Source organism: Amblyomma mixtum, chromosome 2 (assembly GCF_055824585.1).
Source record: "Amblyomma mixtum isolate Tamu chromosome 2, ASM5582458v1, whole genome shotgun sequence".
Lineage (NCBI taxonomy): Eukaryota > Metazoa > Arthropoda > Arachnida > Ixodida > Ixodidae > Amblyomma > Amblyomma mixtum.
The window spans coordinates 228,439,117-228,462,524 of record NC_143013.1 but is presented as its reverse complement, the minus strand read 5'-3'; the positions used below and the strand labels follow the sequence as shown (position 1 = coordinate 228,462,524).

At 46.4% G+C, this 23,408-nt stretch overlaps 1 protein-coding gene across 1 annotated transcript; it reads left to right on the top strand.

The window, feature by feature from the left end:
• Positions 1 to 16,867: 16,867 nt before the first annotated feature.
• Positions 16,868 to 22,990, top strand: LOC149362837 (techylectin-5A-like). Its single transcript, XM_089569827.1, has 6 exons — positions 16,868 to 16,955; positions 17,027 to 17,508; positions 18,836 to 18,978; positions 19,758 to 19,863; positions 21,386 to 21,553; positions 22,699 to 22,990. Exons 2-6 carry the CDS (start codon positions 17,358 to 17,360, stop codon positions 22,980 to 22,982), a joined length of 852 nt encoding a protein of 283 aa, XP_089425953.1. The 5' UTR covers positions 16,868 to 16,955; positions 17,027 to 17,357; the 3' UTR covers positions 22,983 to 22,990.
• Positions 22,991 to 23,408: the final 418 nt, after the last annotated feature.

Genomic DNA, 23,408 nt, shown 5'->3' with positions numbered 1-23,408 from the left:
GTGCGCAGTATCTACGACCGAGTCACCATTCCCAGTAATCTGTCATAAAAAAATCGTCATCAAGCACTAAACACTACAAAAGTAAGTGGCTTCGGGGACTGTGGATTGGCCGTTAGAGTGCGAACTATTCGAAGAATCGAGTCACTGGTGCGGAAAAGGCTGCAAATAATGCACGGACACCAGTGCAAGGCCATACCAACCCAGAAGAGGCGGAGCCCATCCCATTTTCGTACTCGCAATCACTCCAATGACTCTCCCTTAGAGCATACTCGCCCCTCTCACAAATATCTTCGTCGACAGGATGCGACCTCCTGGCACCACTGCGGCTCAGCATGACCGAATTGGTCAGGGCTGCCGATCCTGACGCCTGTTGCTTTCACATTAGGATTAGGAAATTCTCTCCAGCGAAGCCCACTCAAGCCGCTGCACCACCAATTGAATCGCACGCCACGACGGTGTCACTCCGGAGTTTGAGAGCCAATTCGGAACCAAGTTATTGTGGTTTGCAGGTTCAATCTGCGACGGGCACTCAAAGATGCTGAGGACTTTAGGGGTTGATGTATAGCACACTCACCGACTAGTCTGTCACAGCGAAGCACAGTTAAGGGATCACCAAGCGCGTCGATTCGCTGCATCTTTGATTGTGGCCCCGTAAATTTTTTCGTCGCCAAAAACTGAAAAGCGATGATTTGTTTCGCTGTACTGCATACTCATGTAAGTCCGAAAGACGTAAGTCAAAACCGCTTGCTGCCGGCCCCTGGTTTGGTTGAGAGTTAGTGTGCACTCCTTTTTGGTGGTTTTCGATTTCGTAGAGCAGCCCGTTCAGTTGTCTTATTTTACGTGTGTGCACACAGAATAATGAAGAAGAAGTCGCGCAGCCATTGCGTGAAACAGAAATGCGCATTCAACGCAAATTCTGCAGTATTGCATCGATCATGATGGTGGCGCAAAATTGTTTGCGCTGGCATTTGCAAAGATAAAGCTTGCAAACTGTTTCAAGTGAGAGTGTGGAGATCACAACAAGCATATACTTAAAGTGCAGTAAGTAAATTTGAAGCCCCTACATGCCATATTATGAAACTGACATGCTCGCTTAGTAACTTTGGAAGTGATTAAGAAATGATTCCAAACGCGTGCCCAACGCGAATGGAAAAGTGCTCCTCCAAAAACGAACCGATACATATGCAGTTTTCATCCCTGACAAAGAGGTTCTCGCCGCTTTGAAACGACAGCACACAACTTTCTTGTATTTCTCAGGCAAACACGATGCCTTTCGTGTCTAATTTCCCTTGGGATTGTGCGCATCTGAAGGATGAGGGCAAGTTTTCTTTGTGTCATTTCAATGATCAAAGCTTGGGTATTAGACTACTTCGTTTTTATCTTACTTAATTAAATCACCAATTTGGCTTTATTTACTTTATACATGTTTCTGATCTGATGGTTTTCATAATTCACATAATGCGACTTTAGTTCATAGGGCGAAAAGACCCCGTGGAGCTAGCATAGAACAGCATATTCTCCCATTTCCCCTAAACAATCATTCATCTGGACCAGACTGTCTTTGAACTAGAGTGGCAATCCTTCTTCGTGGCAGACTCAGTATTACCTTCCTTCTAGTCGTCTTTTGCCTCCAGGTGTTTGGTTTTGGGATGATTCTGCATTGCTTGCTGAAGGCTTTGAAAAAACTCATGCACCAGAACATTCTATTACTGTAAATTCTAGAATATTAAAAAAAAGAAAGTGTAGTGATTTAGTGCATTCAGCTGAAAATATGCAGGATTGTGGTTAGAATTCTGGTGGTGCATTTGTTTTACTCTTTCACCCTTTTTTAATTGCCTAAATGATTTGACATCTATTTTATAATTCATTCTTTTTTTGTTATTCGAACCACTCGTTTCTCTGCCTGCATTGTCACATGAATATGAAACGTGTGTGACTCAAACGTACCCAGATGAGATGTGGGCACGTATGGCATATCTGGCAAATATAACACATATATATTACGATCGCGTGTTTACGATACACATATGGCACACATACGAAGATCGGCTATATAAAAGAAAGATATGAACCACTCATATAACATTTTCCCATAGGGCAAGCATTTTAACGAAATGCTCGATTTATGTCATTTCCCTTTTCTAGCGGGATAAGTAAGCAGGCCTCGAAAAAGAGACGTTTCAAATGGCTGTCTAAAATTTCTTCGGTATTCGTTAGTGGTTTAACCCATTAGCGCCCAGCGTAGTTTTAAAAGTGCAGTTAAATTTTTTTATAATTCCAACACGAAAGGTTAAATCTTTCTTATCAAGTAGATCATGCTTTTGTCACCGGGGGATAGGCCGACGCCCCTTAACTAAGAAGGCGCCTTTCCTTTTCTGAGTATATTGTCTTTTGATGGTGAAACTTCCCGATGTTTGTTTCCCATGAACTGCACCGGTAGGCGCTGCCTTATAATTTTCTCACGGCCACGTTTATGTACATACTAACGCTATTTTTAAGTATACAGAGGCACCAAAGACGAGAGTAAACAGTAGACGCTTTGAATGTACCGCACCTTTGGTTTTTTTTTGCGCTATGATGAACTATATGATGCTGTACTTTCTATACTACACTGGTTCTTGCTGTGTGCAAAACGGTGCCTATTTATTCCAGGTCATAGATCTTATGGCTCCTTGCAATTCGTTGAAAAAAAAAAAAACTTTGTCTGCTCAGCGAGGCCTCAGAGACTGCGGTACTTGTCGGTAGCTATCGTGAGTTTGACGATGGCGTGATTGTAATTGGTTATAATCAAGGGTTGGTTATAATAACTGGCTGTTCTGAGAGCGGATGGTTACTGTTATGCATTTCACACCTACTATGGAGAGTCGTTGAGTTCGGAAAAGAAGCTTTTGCATGCACGCGTTCTCCTATCGTTGCTTGAGGTTATTTCAATGCTTAGTGACCATTTCATCTTTTTGGGCAATTTTTTTACCAGTCAAGACATTCTGATAACGCTCCGCCGGGAGGAATTTCGGTCTACAGGAACAGTTCGTCAAAGCGGGTTTGGGAAGTGTCCACTCCGCCTAAAGAAAGCACCGGAATAGAATCATGCAGGAAAAATTGGTTCTTGCTTCAGTAGTGTGGCTTACGAGTTTTTATTAAAGCCTCAGGACAACAGTATAGTGAGTATGGCCTGGAACTTTAACAGCCTTGAGCCGAGATGTTTTGTAAAGCTGTGGTGGCCTAAAGCGCACGAAAAACAGGACTTTTGTAAACCAAAACTCCTTTACTTTTGCAACAGTGGTATGGCAGGTGTCGGCCTTTCGGATGAAGCCGTCAACTTCTACTACATCGGCATCAGGGACAAAAAGTGGGAGTGGCTGTTGACATGAAGCCTCCACTTTGCAATGGTGAACGCCTGAAAAATCTGCCCAATTGCTAGAGATGAACCTGCTGACTATTTTTGCTTTGGTAAGACCGTTATTCATTATTACCTACGCCTTGACAAGCAGCAACCAGAGGTTCGCAGACACTCTGGCTCAACCGAGTATGATGCATTTTGAAAGGGAGAAAGATTTCCGCGGACATTAGAATAACTGCGGTTCCAGTATAGCCAAAAAAAATTCCTGAGGGCCTGCAAAAAGTGTTATACTACCCTGCGTGAAAATCACGGACACATTAACAAAATTCACGACACGAAGTAGGAGTGGAGCGCAGTAGTCACATGTGTAACGGGGAAGACCAGTGTACTACAAAAAGTACACCTCTGTAACTTCGGAACGGATGAAGTAATCGTAACGAAATTTAAGTGATCTGTTTTCATCTATAAGAGAGCGTTATGTGCTAAATATGAAGAAAATCCCTCAGTCAGATTTTTCTTCCGCCCTAATGACTTAAGGAATGCTGGCAAAATGGTAGTGACTGTGAGAACGTGGTCATTTTTAAATTTGCTTTTTAACCTTATGCGGCTTGCGTGTGGCTTCCCGTCCTGCGTGTACAATTGCTCGGACTAAAAATATTTTTATTATTTAATACATATTTGCAGGCTAGTTGGTGGGACATAGTTGTCAACAGCAGCGCATGGTGGTGGTAAAGAAAGCGACGCAACCAGCCCCTCTGGCTGCGGCCATTTCGTTATTTCCGTCCGTATGATCACATCCGCTGCTGTTTCTAAGTTGCTTCTGTTTTCGGGAGGGTGAGGAAACACTAGAGGGTAAAAAAAAACTTAAGAGCGCTGCAGTCTGCTGCAGTGGAGAAATGCGAAAGCATCCGGTTTGGTTTGGTGTGGTTTGGTTTGGTTTGGTTCGGTTTATGGGGTTTAACGTCCCAAAGCGACTAAGGCTATGAGATACGCCGTAGTGGAGGGCTTCGGAAATTTCGACCCCCTGGGTTTCTTTAACGTGCACTGACATCGCACAGTACACGGGCCTCTAGAATTTCTCCCCCAAAGAAATTCTAGCCGCCGCGGCCGGGATCGAACCCGCGTCTTTTGGGTCAGCAGCCGAGCACCATAACCGCTGAGCCACCGCGGCGGCGCGAAAGCATCTTATTTTGAACGCCAGCAAATGTTTTTTTTTGTTTGCAAGTCATCGTTGTGTTACATCAGTACACATCCCCCGCACTCTTTACCGTCGTACACTCCACAACGTGTTAACTTCGTGCCCCCCGAACACGCCAGAACCAACGATCCTTTCTATACAAAACCATGTAAATAAATACCATGGAATGGAGAAAAAAAGACCCTTCATGGCGTATGCGTCTATTGCCCGTATGGCACACAGAGGGCTCGATTTCGAATCGGAATGCCGGCGTGTTTTTTTTTTCGAATGGCCATTTTCGTGCATCCGCATGAAAATGATTACCGACACGCTTCAAGGTTCACGCTTCACGCAGAGCTTCACGCTCTGCTGAAAGGTCTTGTACACGCCACTCATCAGACAAGAAATTCCTTCACTTTAAAAGATTTTGGGTGAACTGGAGAGCGGCTACCAATCTGTGCTTGCTCATCGAACCAAACAGAGGAACTTGTTTGCCACCATGCCTTGCTCAGTTTCTTGGGCTCGATAATTTCCCGGCAAATAACACTATCACATCCAGAGCCGAAGAAAGACGGAAGCTACTGGCAACATACGCGCGATGGGTGTCGAATCGCTAACGGCTGCTGAGTCACTAGGCACTTGCGGCCGAGCGCTGAAAGCGTGAAACGGACATATCGATAGCGCTTCCGACAGAAATGAAAAGAGCTGTAACACATGGACTTGGAGGCTAGCTTCCTGGTGCGACCACTTCCTTTTACATGGGGTTACACGCGTAGCTGAAGGATTTCTTCCTTCCTGCTTGCAATGTTTCAGTTTCTTTATAGATTCGATCTGGCGGGTGAGGAACCTGAGCCGCTGAGGTTGCTCAGGCGGCTAAGGAACAGACAGCCAATGTGGACCCTTTTTTCAAACCTCATCTACATCAAACAGCTTCGCATGCATCAGCAACAACATTCACAGACACTAGTGTGAATCATACAAAAGCGCCTCCACCATTTTTACTTCTGTCTCTGCTGTAAAGAGCATAATTCGGTGGAAATACTACATGATCGCTTATTCCTTCGTGAAGCTATGATTCGATATCAAAAACGATGTGTGGTTTTAAAATTTAGAGAATGGTTTATGGTTTATGAGGGTTTAATGTTCCAAGCATCCGAGGCTCTCAAGGACGCCGCAGGGAAAGGCTCCGGAACAATGTCGACCACCTGGGGTTCTTTAACGTGCACTGACATCGCACAGTGCATTGGCCTCTAGAATTTTGCCTCCATCGAAAAGCGACCTCTGCTATGAGGATTGAAGCCACGTCTTTCCGATTGGCCGCTGAGCACCATAACCATTGAGCCACGACCGGGGCTCATGAGATTTCTAAAAGTGTGCATTTCAAATACTTTGTTTTCCTAGACTGGAGCAGTTGATATCAATGCACGTTGAATTATTTTTACCGCCAGGTCTAGATTTAAATTCGGTGGCCTTCTGGGGTTGCTATCGGGGTGCTGCTATTTCAGTGTCTGTTGTATTATCGTAAATAAATGATTCATTAGCCATGTTGAGGTTACTGAACATAAATGTGAACGGACTCCTTTTTGCGGGCGTATTCAAGTAGTTTTTCGAGCGCAGCTCTTAGGCGCCCGTTTCTGCATTTCGCGGCGTCGCCGTCGCCGTTGTCCATTGTAACCAGCAGTGGGCACTCTTTAAGCTGCGAAAGCAATGGAGCGGGAGCTTGGAAAGGAGAAATTAAAAGCGCAACCTTCTCCCCTCCTTAGCAACCGGCACGCCGGTGGGGGGCGTAGCTGTGCATAGCAACCGTGACGTCACACAGTAGTGGTAGAACGAGAGCGCGCGCCTCGGTGGTGCCAGCTGTACCCCCGCTCCTTCGCCAGACGTCTCGTTGCAGTCGAGTGAGTGAGACGCATGGCTACGAAGCAGCCCAGTGATGCTGCGCCAAGCAGTTCGGGGAAGCGGCAGCGGGTTGACCACGAGGCTTTCCAAAATGTCATTGGTATTTTTTTTTTTGAGGAAAGTAAATGCGCAGTATCTTTCCCCCACAGCTGCGAAACCAATGGAGCCGGGGCTTGGACAGCAGAGGGTAAAATTTCTTCATTAATTTTTGAGGAAAGGAAATGGGCAGCTCTGTCTCACACATCTCGGTGGACACCTGAACTAGAGGGAAGGCGCATAACTGCCCTCTTGTAACAGTGGGCACCTGAATCATGCTTTAAGCTATAGGCCTCTTGCGCTGGAGTTTGAGGTAACGTGGCGGCGCCTGGTGGCAGCAAGGAAAAGCTGGCTGGGTAGTACCAGGTTGGGTAGTAGTGAGCGCTGGCTGTGGCGGCGTACCTTTCTAGCCTGCGTTTTGCTTGGATCCGCACGTTTTTCTGCTCTGTTGTGAGTGCGACAAGGCTCGTCACTTGTGACCAACCACGCCGCGGCCCGGCCGTGGCTTAGTTTTTAGAAAACCGACGCTCCGTGTGCCTTAGGACGAAATGCAGGCAGCAGAAGGAATCGGCGACGCCGATCCGCCCGAGAGGCCTCGCTCAGTCTCGAAAAAGCATCACCGTCGTTACTGCTGCGTCGTGGGCTGCCACGAGCAAGAAGGTCTGAATCCCAATATCGAATTCCACCGTTTTCCTTCAAGGTCTCACGAAGCGGAGCGCCGGGCGCGCTGGATAGCTGCAGTTCGACGCACTGAGTAAGCGAACCTTCGCGTTGTGCTGGCTGCTTCGCCTCCCTTGATATTTGTTTGGTTATCCGCGTTGCTGAAATTCATTCTTTTTGCACATGCAGTCCGGACGGCAAACCGTGGGATGCAGTGCCGAACACCAGCATATGCAAGCCAGTTTGTGGGTGACGAGCAAAACAATACCAGTCATCCCTCATATGTACCTACAATCTTCCCCGCGGTCTACAGCCGGCCTCATCCTCCTTGTGTTCGTCTTCTTTTGGCGCTTACCTCTCTCAAAAAATGTATATTCAGCGAGCAGCCGCATATGCAGGCGTAGAATGAGAATTTATGCATTCTACAACACAACTTGTCTAGTACATCCCTATATAGGACCAAGCAAGCAGCAAAGCAGCAAAAAGTGTACCATGACAATCACCAAACAGTAGGGAATGCGCAACAGAGCAAGCAGCAAAAGGTGAGAAACGAACAGCATAATTCAGAGATCATATCAAGGGAATGCACAACACAGCAAAGAGCACAAAAAAAAATGCATGGTATAATTATGTCATGTCAACATCTCACTTCAGATAATCACTATTAAGGCAAATCGGCATATCAGCAGGCATGCTGGTGGTTCACGACTAGAGACCCGCGGCCACTGAGACAATTGACGATTCGACCGGTGCAACGTGGTGAGGTGGCCAGGTGCGTGCAAATGACCACAAATGGGGGGGGGGGGGGGGGCGAATTCGCTGCGCACTACGAGCAGCCCAGCGTCGAGAGTGAAATGTGCACATTGTCTACCTCAAACCAGCACGCATGTGGCAGCGCGGAATCACTGATAACAGCGAACGTGTTCGAGCGAGGTCGTTTTAAGGATGAAACGCTACATCAAGAATCTTGAATAAACAGCGCGAACGAAGACGAGCACAAAAGATAAGAAAACGGACGACACAGCGCTTGTCTTTTGTGCTCGTCTTCGTTCGCGCTGTTTATTCAAGATGCTTAACCAACTAGCCCGGCAAAACGTGTTAATACAGCAAGAAAACGACATCAAGCGCGCAGCGCACGAGCTCGCGCTGCAGCGTTATTCGGCTGCGAGCTCATATATGCATTGCATCATGTTAGCATTTGGTGAAGGAACAGAAGGCGGCTACTACAAAGCAGGCATGACTACTTGTTTAGCGAGATGCAGTCAGCAAAGACTGCAGGAGGCCCACAGTTTCGTGGCATGCTGAAAGACCGGTGCTGGCGCGGCGTGTACCGTCGTGCGATCGAGCAGTCCCGTATACATGTCTGTTTAGCACTGCTGCGAATTCATATATTGCAAGTATTTCATCGCGTTGGTGCGCTTGAATCTCGAAGCGTGCAGACCTTACATGAAGTTCAACTTCGTACGCGACTCTCTTCACTTGCGAATGACACCGCGCTGAAACTTCGCCGCTTATTTCTTGAACAGAGTACACGTACTTGGCGTTGCATAATTTCTTCCCTTTACACAGCGTGCCAGCCCTGAAAAAATCTTCGGCGCCCGATATTCGCTGTAGGCCATGGCAAAGCACAAGCGAAAGTCGCGGGTCCGTACTGCCAACGCGCTTTCCGAAGCAGACGCCTGAGCCCGGTACTACCCAGCCGAGGGCAGAGGGCGCTCTTTAGCACCATTTTCGCAGCGCCCCCTGGGCAATGCAAGAGGTCTATATGGTGGTAGTGACAGATGGGCTCTGCATGCTTTGCCATTGAAAACGTTGTGCCAGAAACGATGCCACCTGCCCGTGTGGCAGGGTGGATTGGGACTTTAATGTAGATATAAAGACAAGCCGGAATTTCTTACCACTTATGCGGGTGAACATCCCGTTCCTCTCGCTCGTAACGGCTCCCACAGCTGTGCCAACCTAGCGAAATACTTGCGCAGACCTCGTCTTTGAGAATCAGGCATTGGTGCAGCAAGTCGAGCATATATCCATCTATTTCTCCGTCCACAAAGCATCCTTTATGACAGTCAAGAACTATAAGTGGAGTGTTTCTTGAAGAGGGAATAAGTGTGAAAACAAGTTGTCTGTAATTGTACATACATGTCTTGCTCGAATTCCTTGCGTCAATCTGTCGAAAAGCTGAAACAGCTGATGAGCTGCGCTCAAAGTTCGCATTAGGAAGTAACGTAATCGTCGGCAATTTTCTTTCAAGTCTAGTGTTGATTTTCAGTACTCTTCACTGATTGCATAAGCTGTGCCCTTTAGTTTTCCGGCAGCCGCAAACACCTGCAGTTTTTCGTAATCAACAATTTTGTTCCGCGACTTCAATTTGTCGCTCTTTTTCTTGGTATTAACGGATAGCTTGTTGCTTTGAAACCATTCAGAAACGTTTTCAACTCCAAAGTTATCTTTTTTCTATGTCATTCAAATTCTCTGCCGTTACTATATTTCTGTCATCAGCATACATCAGCATTTTTCTGAGGTTAGTACGTTTGGAAAGTCGTTTGGAAAGTGGGGTGGCCACGTGGTCACCCTGCCCCTATTTGTCAGGATGGCCACCTAGGTCACGTGATCTTGCGACGTCATCACAGCCTGGCCACAGGATTTTGAGCAAACTACCCACCGTGGCAGGTGGCAATTAAATAATTATTAGTCCTAAAGGTTGCTAGGGACGAGCAACCTGGGTAGCACAAGCCCCATTAGCTGCGCCACCTGCTATCGCAGGATAGTGGCGCATAGCTCCATTCCGCTGTGCCAGGATCGGAGTGAGGATTTGCAGGGATCTATGAATGTAACGCAGGGAATGACTGATTCAGCACATATAGGCATTAACCGATTATCGCTATCGCGTCACACCCTTAAAGCGGATCTGAAGTGTCCCCTCCAATCTGTTTTCTTGCTCTCTGTGCAACGACATATTTTTTTGCGCAGTTTATTGCACTGAAAAATGGAGTATTTGTTGTTTTTGTGATGCTGCCATTTCTGTGACCAGTAGCATTTTATCTTTTATCTTTTTATCTTATATTTTATGTCTTTATCTTAACTTCTGTACGAACCCTACGCAAACATTTCATTAACAATCCTTGCTTACAATAACAACTAAAAGTGTTATCTTGCCTTTTGTTATGTTTACCTCTGGTGACTATCAAGTGTTCGTGCATTAATTTTGACTGTTGTGCTTTCTGCGAGTTTTTTTGTTGTTGCTCTATCGCTGCTTGCATTGTAGGGAGGCTGCGGACTTCATCAAGTCGCTTGGTTGTCAAGCGGCTTTTATCCGCAGCCTTCCCCATCATTGATGGAAATATACAAGTTGTTATTATTAAGTCGACAGTCTGGTTGTTCATCTAAACGCATATTGGAGTCTTGTACGAATAGTTGCTTCCTGTTTTGCGGCTATTCTTTTATGCTCGGCTGAGGGCCTCCATGAAATTAGTGATTTCGGTGCGAACGCTGCCAAAATAGATATCATCGGTATCAAGTGGACGAATGTTATTCTGAAGCGGTTCTTAATGCATTGTGGTGAATTGCTTGTCCTATGCACGTTTTTCGCTAGTCCTGTTGCGAGAGAGAGAGAAAGAATTTTAAGGAGAGGAAAGGAGGGAGAGGTCGACCGGTGGTAACATGGAACTGGCCTGCGACTCCACACTGGATAAAGGAAAGGGGAGGAAAGGGAATGTGCGAATGAAGGTTGATGACGGCATAATACAATTAGTTTCATGGGTAATGTCCACATACACACTGGCTGGCGCTCTCATCGCGGTGAGTATACGCACGTAAAGCTCGTGTCTTGAACACACACACCGACACAGGTCATTAACGCATACTGGAGTAGGGGCTCCATGAAAACTCAGATGTGCACTCTCACGCATGTCAGACCGTAAAGCGAGTAAACCGTGTAAACTGTGTAAACCGAGTAGGCAGTGCACTGGCAGTCACAGGCGGTCACAGACGAGTATCCAGGAGGGTTTCACATAAAAACTTGAACACGGCCTTCGTCACGCACCACCCAAAAGCACGTTTCGCCCTGGCGCCTAGAAGAGATTCTTCAGAGAAAGGGCGAGCGTCCAGCTGTCTCACGGTCACTTCCGACGTTCTCCTCTCATCACTGTAGTTCGGGCACTCGAAAAGAATGTGTTCAATAGTCTCCCGAGTGTCGCACTGTACGCAATCTGGGTTAGTTTATATTCCGATTTTGTGACGGTAGTGTTCGGTGTAGGCAACGCCAAGCCGTAACCGGTGCAATAAAGTTCCTTGACGTCGCATTACTCAAGATGGCCGATGAATTCGTGCGCCAGCGTAAAGCTTAGAGATGCGGTTCTATTGATGGCTCGAATCGTTCGAGTGCAACTGCATTGCGGCTTCCATTACATGCGCCAGCAAGGCTCCAATGTCAGATCTGGAAAAGGCCATTTCAATAAAAGCACCATCATCATGCGCTAGCCGAGCCTCGGCATCAGCACGCTCGTTTTCTTCTGTGCCGCATTGACTTGGTATTCACTGAAGCTTTATGGTATGACCGCAGTGGAAAGCCTCAGCTAACAAAAGCACAATGTGTTCAGCCAGCTGTTCGCATATCTTTAGTTTAACGTAAGTTTGTATGACCTGTAATGCCGATCTGGAGTCACAGAATATAATCCATTGGTGCACTGACTGGTGACCAATGAAACGGACGGCCTCTCGTATGGCTGCAAATTCGGTTGCCGTAGATGACGTTTTATGCATGAGCCTGAAACGGTGACATAAGGCATTTCTGGAACTCTCCCCGCAGCAGCTGAAGATATGGTCGCCACGGATCCGTCCACAAAAACATGCTGGGTGTCACCATACATAGATGCAATGTATGACAGCGCCAGCTGTTTCAGACCGTCTGTTGGGATGGTGCGGCCTCTTTGTTATCCCTGGAATGGTTGTACGTATATACTGTACACCATACACACACTCCATCGTCTTGCCGATACAACTGCCAAGAGCTACTGGTCTGTAGGATGTTAAGTCGAATGGCAATTTTCCTCGTTTCAGCAATGCCACAGTGCGTCTTCCTTTCCACTCCTGTGGAACAATGGCAGAGGCCCAAGACTGGTTGAGCAATGTTAAGAGGGCTTCTATTAACTGGGGCCCCAGATGAGGAAGCGCGTTGTATGTGATACCATCAGGTCCTGTGGACGAAGGATGCGTACATGGAGATTGAATTCTGAAGGGAATGTCCAGGCAATCGTCTATAGTGGGAGGAGCACACTGATGCTGCCGAGCTGAAGTAGCGCTTCCGGCAATTCTCGAAGAGAAATCCTCGGCGACCTCTAGTTCTTGCCGTTTTTCATAAAGTGCCAATGCAGGAAAAGGGTGCTGCTGCTGGGGAAATGTCGGCACTGGTCGGACGCCCTGCCAGATTTTGGAGAGCGCTTTGCAGGAATCCAGTCTGTTGCAAAATGACCGCCACCATTGTCTGCCTAGATTCTTTAAGCAGCGCTGTATTTGCTTCTGGACTCGTCGAGATGCCTGGAGATAGGATGGATCCTTTGTCCTGCGGTATTTTCTTTCTGCGCGCCGCCGAATCGCCCGAAGCTGCGCGTACATCACATCACTGGAGATGTGGACCTGGGCGCTGAAAGGTTGCGCGTTGTATATTGCAGGGCCGCAATAATGCGCTGCTCCACATCTGTTGGGTTAGCAAGGTTTTCACAGATATTTTCTAGAATAATGCGGGAAGCACTCCAGCCGGTGCAGCGTATTTTGGCATGCGGAAGAAGGTGAAACCACTTTATCTGCACAGACCTTGGTTTGTGGTCACTTCCATACGTTTCAATATCAGCACACCACGTTGCGGACGATGAGAGGCGCAGACGCCTCGATACAAATCCCAGGTCCAGGCAGCTGCTGTAGGTAGCCTCGAGCAAAAACGTCGGCGTTGAGCAAAACAAGACCTGCAATGTGTATGAACGAGGCGATATCCCGCCCTCGAATGTTCGTAACGGCGCTTCCCCAGCCATGGTGATGCGCATTGAGATCTCCAACTATTATATGGGGATGTGAAACCCTGTCGAGTAGCGATTTTGGTCGTGTGGCGTCAAATCGACGCCTTGGTGGGGTTAATCACCTGTACTAGAGACCGTGTTCCCATTCAAATTCACAGTGATTGCTACGTACTTGTTGCTACTGCCCCCAGGAATTTTATGCCGAACGTAAGTAAGGTCGCGGCGGACGCATAGTGGTATCTAGCTCAAATGCCCAGCCGCTTTAGAGAGGAAATTCTCATAACCAGATAGTCGAAAAGGAAATGTTATATTCGGCTCACATATTATAAGCTCAGGTAATTGGAACTTGAAAATCGTCTTCCTGAACTCTGCTAGGCGGCCTCGCCGACCTCGAGCATTCAATCGCAATACTTCAGATCGAGAGATTCCCTCCTGTAGTAAAGAGTCCTGTTGACATTTCTATCATAAGCAGGCAGGAGATGCGCAGTCGAATTCTGCGCGATCTTCTACCAAGCATATACTAGTTAATACATGGTCGATCAAAGTTGCTGAAGCTTTGGTGATACGGGCGTGGACTTTGATGGGATTATAGAAGTTATGAGATTGTAATAAGGGCTGATAATCTCGGCAACAATTGGTGTCCTTAAAAAACCTTAGTCTCCTAATATCTCCGCGGGTCCATTAAGATTTTTGTTGCAATTGGAGAGAATTGTTTCATGCTTAAAAAGGCTTGGAGTGCAGAAAGAATTAGGGGGAGGTAATCTTCTTCCAGAGTGACAGAATTTTCTAGCTGTATAAATAAAGCTTCTAACTGTGCAGAACTACAAGAGAGCTTTGGTAACTATTGAAAAGTTAATCAAATCTTTCCCCGGTGGGCTGTAAGGCAGTGTGCTCAGCTCTATATTGTTTCCTATTACGCAGCAGCGTAAGGAGCTAGTTCTGCTGAAAACCCAGTGTAGTAGACCATCGTCCTGCTTCAGTTGGAAAAAATTCTAGAACTTTCAAATGAAGCTAACGAATTACAGAAGGATCCTAATGTAGCCAAAATTGGCGAGGAGGTTTCTCTATAAGGGGGTGCTTCAGAATGAAAAACTAATGTATTAAAATTAATTAGCCGGAATTAGGGTGTGAACTCAGGCTCTCGACCTGACAGGCGGGCACGCAGCGTAAGGTTGCAAAGGGTCGATGGATCAGGCATGTTAGAGAGGCACCCAGTTAATGCGCTCTGGTGTGTATGGCTTAGTTACGAATGTTTTAGATGTGTACTGATGTTATAGTCATTAAAATTAAAACAAAGTATAAGTATGCTAATTAGGTGCCAGAAGTTGGAATGAAGAGGCGGTGTTATGATGCTGCACTATACTAAAAAAAATTGGCTGTCATCAATTTTAACAAAATTGGCTCTCATCAACAGGCACCGGTCATATTCGGCACTTCATTCAGCACTTTTGAGTCACCGGGACGCCTTGTAATTCAGTTATGTTCCTTCTGCTGTGCTTTTTCTATTCCATAATCTGCTTGTTTGTGCTGTTTTGCTAGTTTATGGTTTCCTTGTTCATATCTAAAGAACTCTGCTCTAGACGTAGCGGCTTGATTTCATTCCAATATTATTCCAAACTGTCACCGATTTACTGTCCTGGTACTGTGACATTTATCAGCTGAGCTTTTATGGTAACAGCAGATTTATCAATTTTGCTTAAATCAGCTTTAGACCACTGAAAGCGTTTATGAACACTTTAAGTAACTTTTTAAGCAGTTAAGTAACTCAATCGCTTTCGCAGCCGAATGAAGCCTAAAACGGCCGACTACGTGTGCTTGTGACGGGAATCAGGAAGCTGGAGACTGCTGGGTAACTGGGCTCTTCCGGCCGAGGTCTGAAAGCGCAAAACTCGAGAGTGTGATAACGCTTCCGGCAGATGTTGTTCAACTTGAAACACACGTCCAAGACGCTCGCTTCCATTGGAAATCGCATCCTTGCACATCCGCTCAGACGCGAATCTGGCGGGTTCCTTCATTTCCACTTGCATTGTTTCGGTTTTGTCATCTCGTTGTTGCGGTTGTTGACACATATTACTCTCTGATTTCCAAACCATCGGTTATACGCCTAACTCTCTTCTTCCTTTGAAATACACAGCTTTGGATTAGAACAACTGAGCTCTTCGCTGACAATGTTTTTTAAAATTTGCGTCAATATGACGCCAACCGCCGACTATTGAATTGCGATCTGCTTGCGCAAGTATGATAAAATATCGGTCATAACAATTTTTTTCGTTCTTAACAGTTTTCCGCTTTCTCTACATGCTCGCCTATCCCGTCTAAAACAATGACCTTTGCTTCCTGGAGCGATCTTCAGCGGTGTCTTTATTTAATAGAATTGGTTTTCAGCACAGAAAGACAGCGCAAGAAGGAACGAACTTGATAAAGCAGAGAGCAATGCCCTCGCAAGTTTTCTTTGAAAGCAGTGGTTACAGACTCATGGCATAGGATAGGAGGGATGAATGACGTCCATGGGGAAATATTTGCTGAACGAATGAAATCCAGAAGGGACCAGTGATAAGGGTCCTATGTCCAAGCAGCATTGCATGTCGCACCGTGAAGTTCCCGCAACACTTCATCTTCCTCCCTGACTGATCATTTGATCAACCTCTACTTCGATGCTCAGAAGTCACCTTCCCTTTCATGGGATGCAATGTTGGCCCGGAAAGTTACGGGAAAATACAGGGGAGAGCAGAGGAACAAACGGTATAGTTACCTGTACACTCACTGCGGACAAATTTCGTTTCCTTGCTAGCATCTTGTGCATTCTGCACCTCATCGCCGGCTGGTAGGCTTTTGCAAGTGATAGATATCTCATTTCGTCACTACAGCCTCATTTCATAGCCATTTCTTTGATAAGCTTTTCTAAGGTCATGAAGACCAGTTATTATTTGCCACTGTTCTTAATTGCCATCGATTGGTTGCGTTCATCTCCGTGATTTATATACTCTGCCTGTGTGTTTGGTTTTGCTCTTTGTACGGTTTCAGCCGCTGCCATTGTGCGATTTTAAATTGGGTCCACAATCCTGTCAAACTCATCAGAACTTTTTCTTCTGTGTCCTCTGCGTTTTTTTCAGGCGAAATGAAGAATGATCCAATAAAGTACGATTAAACGGCCGCGCACATCTTCACAGTCGTCTAATGATATATTTATTGTACTTGAGCGGGGCAGCTTAAGCCAGTGAGACTAGTCAGGCTTTATCCGGCAGTCGGTTCGGGCAACGTGAAGGGAAAGAAGGGAAGGCAATAAATGCTAAATTAATGGCGAGACATGCGTTGAGTTGATTACAATGCCTCAGCGATACATGAGTCGCAATTAAAAGTATTCATTTCTGGCAGCCATTTATAAGAAATGCGGATAAAAAGTGATTCGTAATTAAACTGTCCAAGTGGGTACAGCAGCGGGAAACGATACACCGCGAGAGATGGCGAGAAGACCGTACGGGTACATGTGGAGTGTTCCCTTCCTCACGCAATCATAGGTGGCGCTCACTGGCCGTGAAAACTAAAGCCCTTTAGTGAAAACGCGCCTGTTGCGGCCTCGGAGCGGCTGGCGCAACCCGATGGCTCTTGTATGTCAGGAGACTTGATTTTCATCTCCCACTTCCTCTCCTTTGGATCTGTTAAGAGGCGCTCGGGTTGGCACCGCCTTCCCACGATGTGAGTACGCCTCGAGAAAGCGTCGAGCATTTGCTTCTAAGGGGTGTACGGGAAAGGACGTTCCTGGCGCAGCGCACGCGTTTCATCCCACGGGTAGCGCTGTCGCGTTCGTTTGAGGCCTTGCTCTCAGTAACTGGTAAGCTTTGTTCATTTCCACTCTCCATTATTACGAAAATGTTTATTGTGATTCACGTTTCTTTAATCTAGATGGAAAGACTCTTCATTTTTCGCGTCCCAAGGTTACAACACGAAGATAACTTTTATAACACTAGCATGGCACGAGTTCCTCAACCGAATATTAAAATTGAATTATATCAGTGGGAAACATCAGTTCTTTAATAGAGACATTGGTGCCTACTGCGCTGCTTCAGTCATTGAATGACGTGCTAGAGAATAGTTCACTCATCAACTCTTAGAGGTGAGAATTTCATTTATTATAACTATTGTTTTGACTATTGCCCATACCGTTTCTGTGTAGGGGCTGCCCTCAAGAAGTTGATTTTAGGGAGCCAGAATTATATACTAGCTTACAGCAAAAATGGCCTGGCCCTTCACCACCAGTAAGCTGCTCGTCGTCTTCTTGGCTTCGTACGCAATGGATGTGACGACTGCTGCCAAAGTTCACATCGCCATTGCCCAGGCTGAAGGGCACGTAGAGAAGCTCATGACAGCCCTCTCGGATATCAAGAGTAAGTCTACTTCTCGAGGCGTCGAGAAATTCTTTATTTATTTATTTATAAATGCTGCAATCCCAACTGGGATTTTAGCAGGGTGGAGTACACTACGACACACATTTCATAGGCAACAAGGGAGAAATATGCCAAGCATACAAACTTGAACACAAAGCATCAAATGAAATAATAAATTCATGGCAAAAACAACATAGAATGGTTAAACTGGAGCTCACGCATCGAGGTGGAAGCAAAATAGATTTAGCGAGGGGAGTATGACTTTGTCATTATCTATCGTATTCTATTCAGTAATTTTCCTAGGAAAGAAGGAACATTTAAAACAGTTATTGCGAGCTCAATAAGGTCTTATTGTTAGGGCGTGTCTCGGTTGTTTAGCTTATCCCGCTGAAAAGGAAATTATGTGCGAAATGTCTACTTTGTAATCACCTTTGATTAAGTGACATAAATATTTAAGGCGCAAAGTTCTGTTTCTGTCGGTTAGAGTTGGAAGTTTAGCCTTGTTTAAAAGTGCTGGGATTTAAGCGAGCTGATTAAAGTACTGGAGTGTCAGGATTTCATTGACAGGGCTATTGATTTATTTAGACAAATGAGTACGAAGGTTGAATTTGACGAAAACTATGGGTTTGCAAGAGCATTTGGGCGTCAATATCATGAAGAGATTCTTACGCATTGATGGAATATCTGGGCGTAACTATAGCGTGTAAAAGGCCAACTCAACAGCGAAAATTCGAAATGAAGAATTGGGGGTTTTATAAAGCGAATACCGCTCAGCAGTTCACCTCCGTGCTTCTATATCAATATGACACAATTAGCTACTCACGAACCAACACACTGTGATCGATAGCATCTCATACCTTAGGGATGCTTAAAAGGTGCCTTAAGAGATGCTTTTCTTTCCCTCGCCAGAGGTAAACTGAAAGCTATTGAGATGGATTTGTGTCCATTTCATACAACTGGTAAGAATGAGGGTGTATCTGACGAAACAGACATAGGCAGGCAGGTGCACCGCGCATCATCACCATATATGCAACACGGTGCAAGAGGGAGGGAAAAGAGTCACAGCATGAGTTGTGGGTGGTGGCTGCATACCAACCATGCCCATAAAATCATTTCTGCTCAGAGAAATCAAGAGAACGCAGTTTTGGTACACCTTGCACGCTGAGGAAGAGAGCACAGTTTCCAGGCAGCTGTGTTCATGCGCCTCCGATGCGCTAAAAGTCAAAAGTTGTGCACACCTTACAGAGGCCGATTTACAGCTCGGTAAGAAAACATGGATTTCAAGCAAGGTGAAATCTGGTTTTGAATGCGAGAACACCATTTGCAGACAACATACGGCCCAGGCACTGCACCGAGCTTTTTCACGCGGGTCAGACGACCAGCGGAATTTACACCATTTTCATCTGGCCGGGTGACCTCACGGGGCAGACTGTGTACTGCGATATGGATGAGGACGGCGGAGGATGGACGGTAAGCTAATCCGCATCACTGGCAGGAGCACTCCTGTCGCAAACATCACTCGCGTTTATACCAGAATTCCTGCGCTGGTCGGCGGGTCGTGCCCTTCTTCATAAGAGCGGGCAGGGTATATATAGAACTCGGTGAGAGCTTGTCTAGTATTTCTAAGATTTCTGTCAGTGTGCTCATGGCATGATAGATATAATGTGAATCCGGCTTAAGCAGGGCTTCGCATTTTTCTTCGACGTCAGCAACGGCATGCCTACTATCATCATCATCACACCAGCTTAATTACGTTAACTGGAGGAGAAAGCCCTCTCCTATGTCTCACCCATCAATTAGCCTTGCACTTGGCGAGCTGTGGATTACAGCGAATGGAAATTGAAGCGATGGCGTACTGGTAGGCCATGCCCTACCATTCTAACTTAGGCACTTTGTCTAGGGACGTGTAGGTTAGGTTAGAACGCGTTGGGTTGGGTGTAGTTGTGTTAGGTTAGGTTAGGACAACGCGGGACATGAAAGTTAGTCTCATGTTTTCAGTTTTTGTTTTTTTAATGCCCATGGAGTAAGCTAGTTTGTTTTACAGTTTCCCAGCCACCGTCAAAGACACACATATCACTCGCTTGGTGGGCGCAGTATTCCGTAGCAGTAAATTCACTGGAGCAGGTGGCGCTTGTGAGAGGTTGAAACAGTTCTGCTCGCACTATGGGCTACTGGTTGTGCTTATGTCGCAAGGGCAACGCTATAGTCAGGTGGCAGTGTTACATTCCCTGTGCACCCGTGTCACGCAGGTCATTCAGAGGCGCGGGCAGTTCGACAACGGCGTCTTCTACTTCTACAGAAACTGGACGGAGTACGCCTCGGGATTCGGTGACCCAGCCAAGGTGTACTGGATTGGTGCTTAACTCCAGACACCAATTTCATTCGCTTGCATTAGTTGGATATCTAGTGTCATTCGAAGCGGAATGTTTTCTCGGCTGTGAATAATTAGAAATAGACATAGCCAGGCACAAATGACTGAAACCTTGAGGGCCTTCATGAACACGTTCTTAAAGAACAAATTCCTGTAGTTTAGGTTGCCTCCTATGGTGTCTGCAATTAGTGACTGATGTTGTTGCGACATTGCCGCCAAAACTCTGATTTGAGCCTATTCCATTGCCCCTAGATGGTATGCATGAGTCATCACCTTCCAGAATGTTCCAGTAGCTTCGATCGAATTATCACACTGAATTATACTAATCAGGCACACTAATCCATTTTAATCCGCCCACCAATCCACACTAATTAACCTTAATTCATTTTTTATGGTGGACAAATTTATAAAATTTTTGGGGTCGTTTGAAATTTTCAGGGGTAGGCAAACTTACTAATTTCAGAATTTGCAATTTGGCGGCGCCCTATGGTTGACCTACTGCTGATCACGTGACATTGCTGATGTCACGACCCTCTCAATTAGATTAGTACATCGCGGGGAGTGCCCTAGTGTGCGCTTAAGCGATGCGCCACTGCTCCGACAGATGGCTGTTTCAAATGCAGACACCGGTGGGGTTTGTGAGAACAAGGTTGTTCTTCCCGAGCTCCCATGCGGCCCATGCGCACGCCACGGTGGGCAGGTGGTAACTGTATCAAATTTATTTCAATTAATTTCATTGCTACGTGCTACAGGATGCAGGTGCTCACAGCCCGCTTTGCAGGTTGCCACGTGCCATGGTGAAAAGGTTGTGATCTCGCCACATGGCCACAGGACCTTTCTCTACCAATCAGGCAGTCTCGTGACACAGAAGACGGCATTTTTTTTATAAGACCATGACCTAATTGCGTTCTCATTAAAAACTGATGAGATCTTTCAAGACATATTTCAGGCTGCCGCAAGGTTGATCGTCTGACGAATGGTTTTCTCTCTGAGATACTGCTAACTACAAGATTTCTTCGTAAAATATAGGTGATAGCACATCGGCGTTCATAGACTTGAAAGCTTAACTGCGCTAGTGCAATGAAACAAAAAAAAATGATAAAATGGGGATTTTTCTCTCACCGGAATGCGCGCAGAAATGCAGGGTAAAATAGTAGCGTACACAGGCGGACGCTCTTCCTCTTGTCACAACACTAATTCTTTTCTTCCCTTTCTCAATCCAGAGCAGCCGGACAGATAACGATCTCGCAGGCCTACCTCTCTGCCATTCTTTCTAAATGCAGCTCTCTCTGTCTTGCTTTTGTTCCTGATGTGATGAAAGGCACGCTTATGTGCTCAATGGCGATCGTGATTTAGTGCCAATTTCCTGTCTGTCGAGAACTGGTCCCATCTGCTTGCAAGCCTTCCTTCTGCAAACTTTGTAACACTGTGACGTCAGGCAGCCAGTAATATCAGCCTTCTGAAAGGGTGATCTGGGAAATAATTCGTCGCTTTCGCGGCGTGCAGGCAACAGGGCATTGCACGCTCTCACGTCGGGACCTGACGACATGGAGCTGAGGGTCATCCTCAGCAACGACACGGGTGATACCATCGCTATCGGCTACGATAGCTTCTGGGTCGGCAACGAAGAGGAGTTGTTCAGGCTACGGTTGGGAAAGTTCGTTGGTACGGATGGTATGTACACAAAATCAGTCGCTTCAAAGAAATTTTGTTAAATGGAAGCAATGGTGGAGGAACATTATGAGAGGCTTTTAGCGAAAGAACTAACTACAAGCAAGAAAGAATAGAACGCGGGTGATTACTCAGTGGAGGAAGGTTGCGTCCAGCTAGAAACGCAAAAGCACTTTGCCCCTCTTCTAGGCTTCTTTAAAAATTCTCATGCTTATGTAATAACTATATCTAGTAAGAAAAGAACGCTTGTACTGTCGGCTTTCATTTTCCCGCTGTGTGTTAGAAACGTCAGATTCCGGGGTGAACAGCAATGCTACATGACGATTATCTGCCAGGATTAATGGGAAAAGCAGGCGTTATACAGGTTGGTCAATAGGCTGCCTGCATAGTGGGGCAAACCAGAACTTTTGTTGTGACTCTTGTTACCAGGCGGCAATTTCCGATAAGAAGCCAACGCAGAAGATGAAAATTCAGATAGCGATACTGCACGAGCGTCCTTAGTGAGTTGTCCTAGCGTTTTCATGGGGCAACTTGTGATCGACGAAGCAGTGATTCGGGACCGTTTATTAATATTTTTCATGCATATAATCAAGCATCTCAGGCGGACCCCAGAGGCACTTTTTTTTTATTGCGACAGTGTACCTGCTGGCATAAAGTATTATTTACAGATATAGATTCACAATGGACTTTTGAAGGAAGTCCAATAACGCCCAGTGGTGCGGCCCAAAAGTCCATTCTTCTACATCCTGTGGACGGCCTGGGGCGGTCTGCACCGTTCAGGTGTTTCTGCCAGATAGCACGGAAATAAGGGCAGGTCCAAAGCACTAGATTTTTAATTTTTGTCCTAGTGTAGAGGCTGTTTTGGCGGATGTCGCTCTGAAAGCTTTCTAAATGCTGAAAGCGACCTTAGAATAAATATACACCTTTCCAACCTGGGCGCCGCCATATTGTTTCCGGCGGCAGAACCGGTTTCTAGCAGTCCAGAGAGGAGGCGTATCGCCGCTTCCACCGTGCTAGCGGACGGTGCCCACTGCAGTCCAGGGAACAATATGGCAGCGCACAGGGAGCCCTTTTTGGAAAGGTCTATAGAGGGTTCATTCTTGGCATTGCGGACGTGTTTCCGCTTTAATATACTGTATCCTACGCAGGCTGGGACGCACTGAGTTACAGCAACGACTGCGCCTTCACTACTTTCGACCGAGACAATGACAAATCACCGGAAAATTGCGCCGTCAGGTATCTAGGAGCCTGGTGGTACAACCACTGCCACGCGACCAACCTGAACGGCCTCAACCTGAATGGCCAGCACGACAGCTACGGCGACGGGATCGAATGGAGCGTGCGAGGAACCGAGTCGGACATGCACCATTACTCCTATCCCAGCGTCCACATGATGATCCGGCCAATTGGATCGCATAGAGCAGCGAAGTAAATGGTTTCCGGAGCCGTGGACTCTGTGTTTAATTTGCGAATTGTTCGAAGAAATGAGACTCTTGTGTGGAAAAAGCAGCGATTAAAGGACGGTGCGCAGTCACAGCAGCCGCCTATAGCGGCCGTCTATACCGCGCCATTCTGTCCGGTGTACTTTCATGCCACAAGCACCGCTAGCACCACTGCGCACGGATCGCATTAATAAAAAAAGAAAGTGCACTTGAGTTACTTTGAGCTTTACTTGAAAGAAGATTACGAAAAAAAAAAACACCCCACAAGAATTACCCAGCACTGTCGGTAACTCCACTGCAGAGAGTCTTAGCTCACCTAATTATCACCGACTAGATGCCGCGCAAGAACAAGGCTTTTTGAATGGACGAAGTCCTGGTCATCGCACCCTTCATTTATTACTCCTGGCATGCTCAAA

Excerpts from the sequence above, each read along its gene's own strand:
- LOC149362837 (XM_089569827.1), top strand. The coding sequence starts at position 17,358 with ATGGCCTGGCCCTTCACCACCAGTAAGCTGCTCGTCGTCTTCTTGGCT. Across the intron at positions 19,864-21,385 it reads AGCCAAGGTGTACTGGATTG|GCAACAGGGCATTGCACGCT; the intron begins GTGCTTAACTCC and ends CGCGGCGTGCAG. Across the intron at positions 21,554-22,698 it reads AAAGTTCGTTGGTACGGATG|GCTGGGACGCACTGAGTTAC; the intron begins GTATGTACACAA and ends TATCCTACGCAG.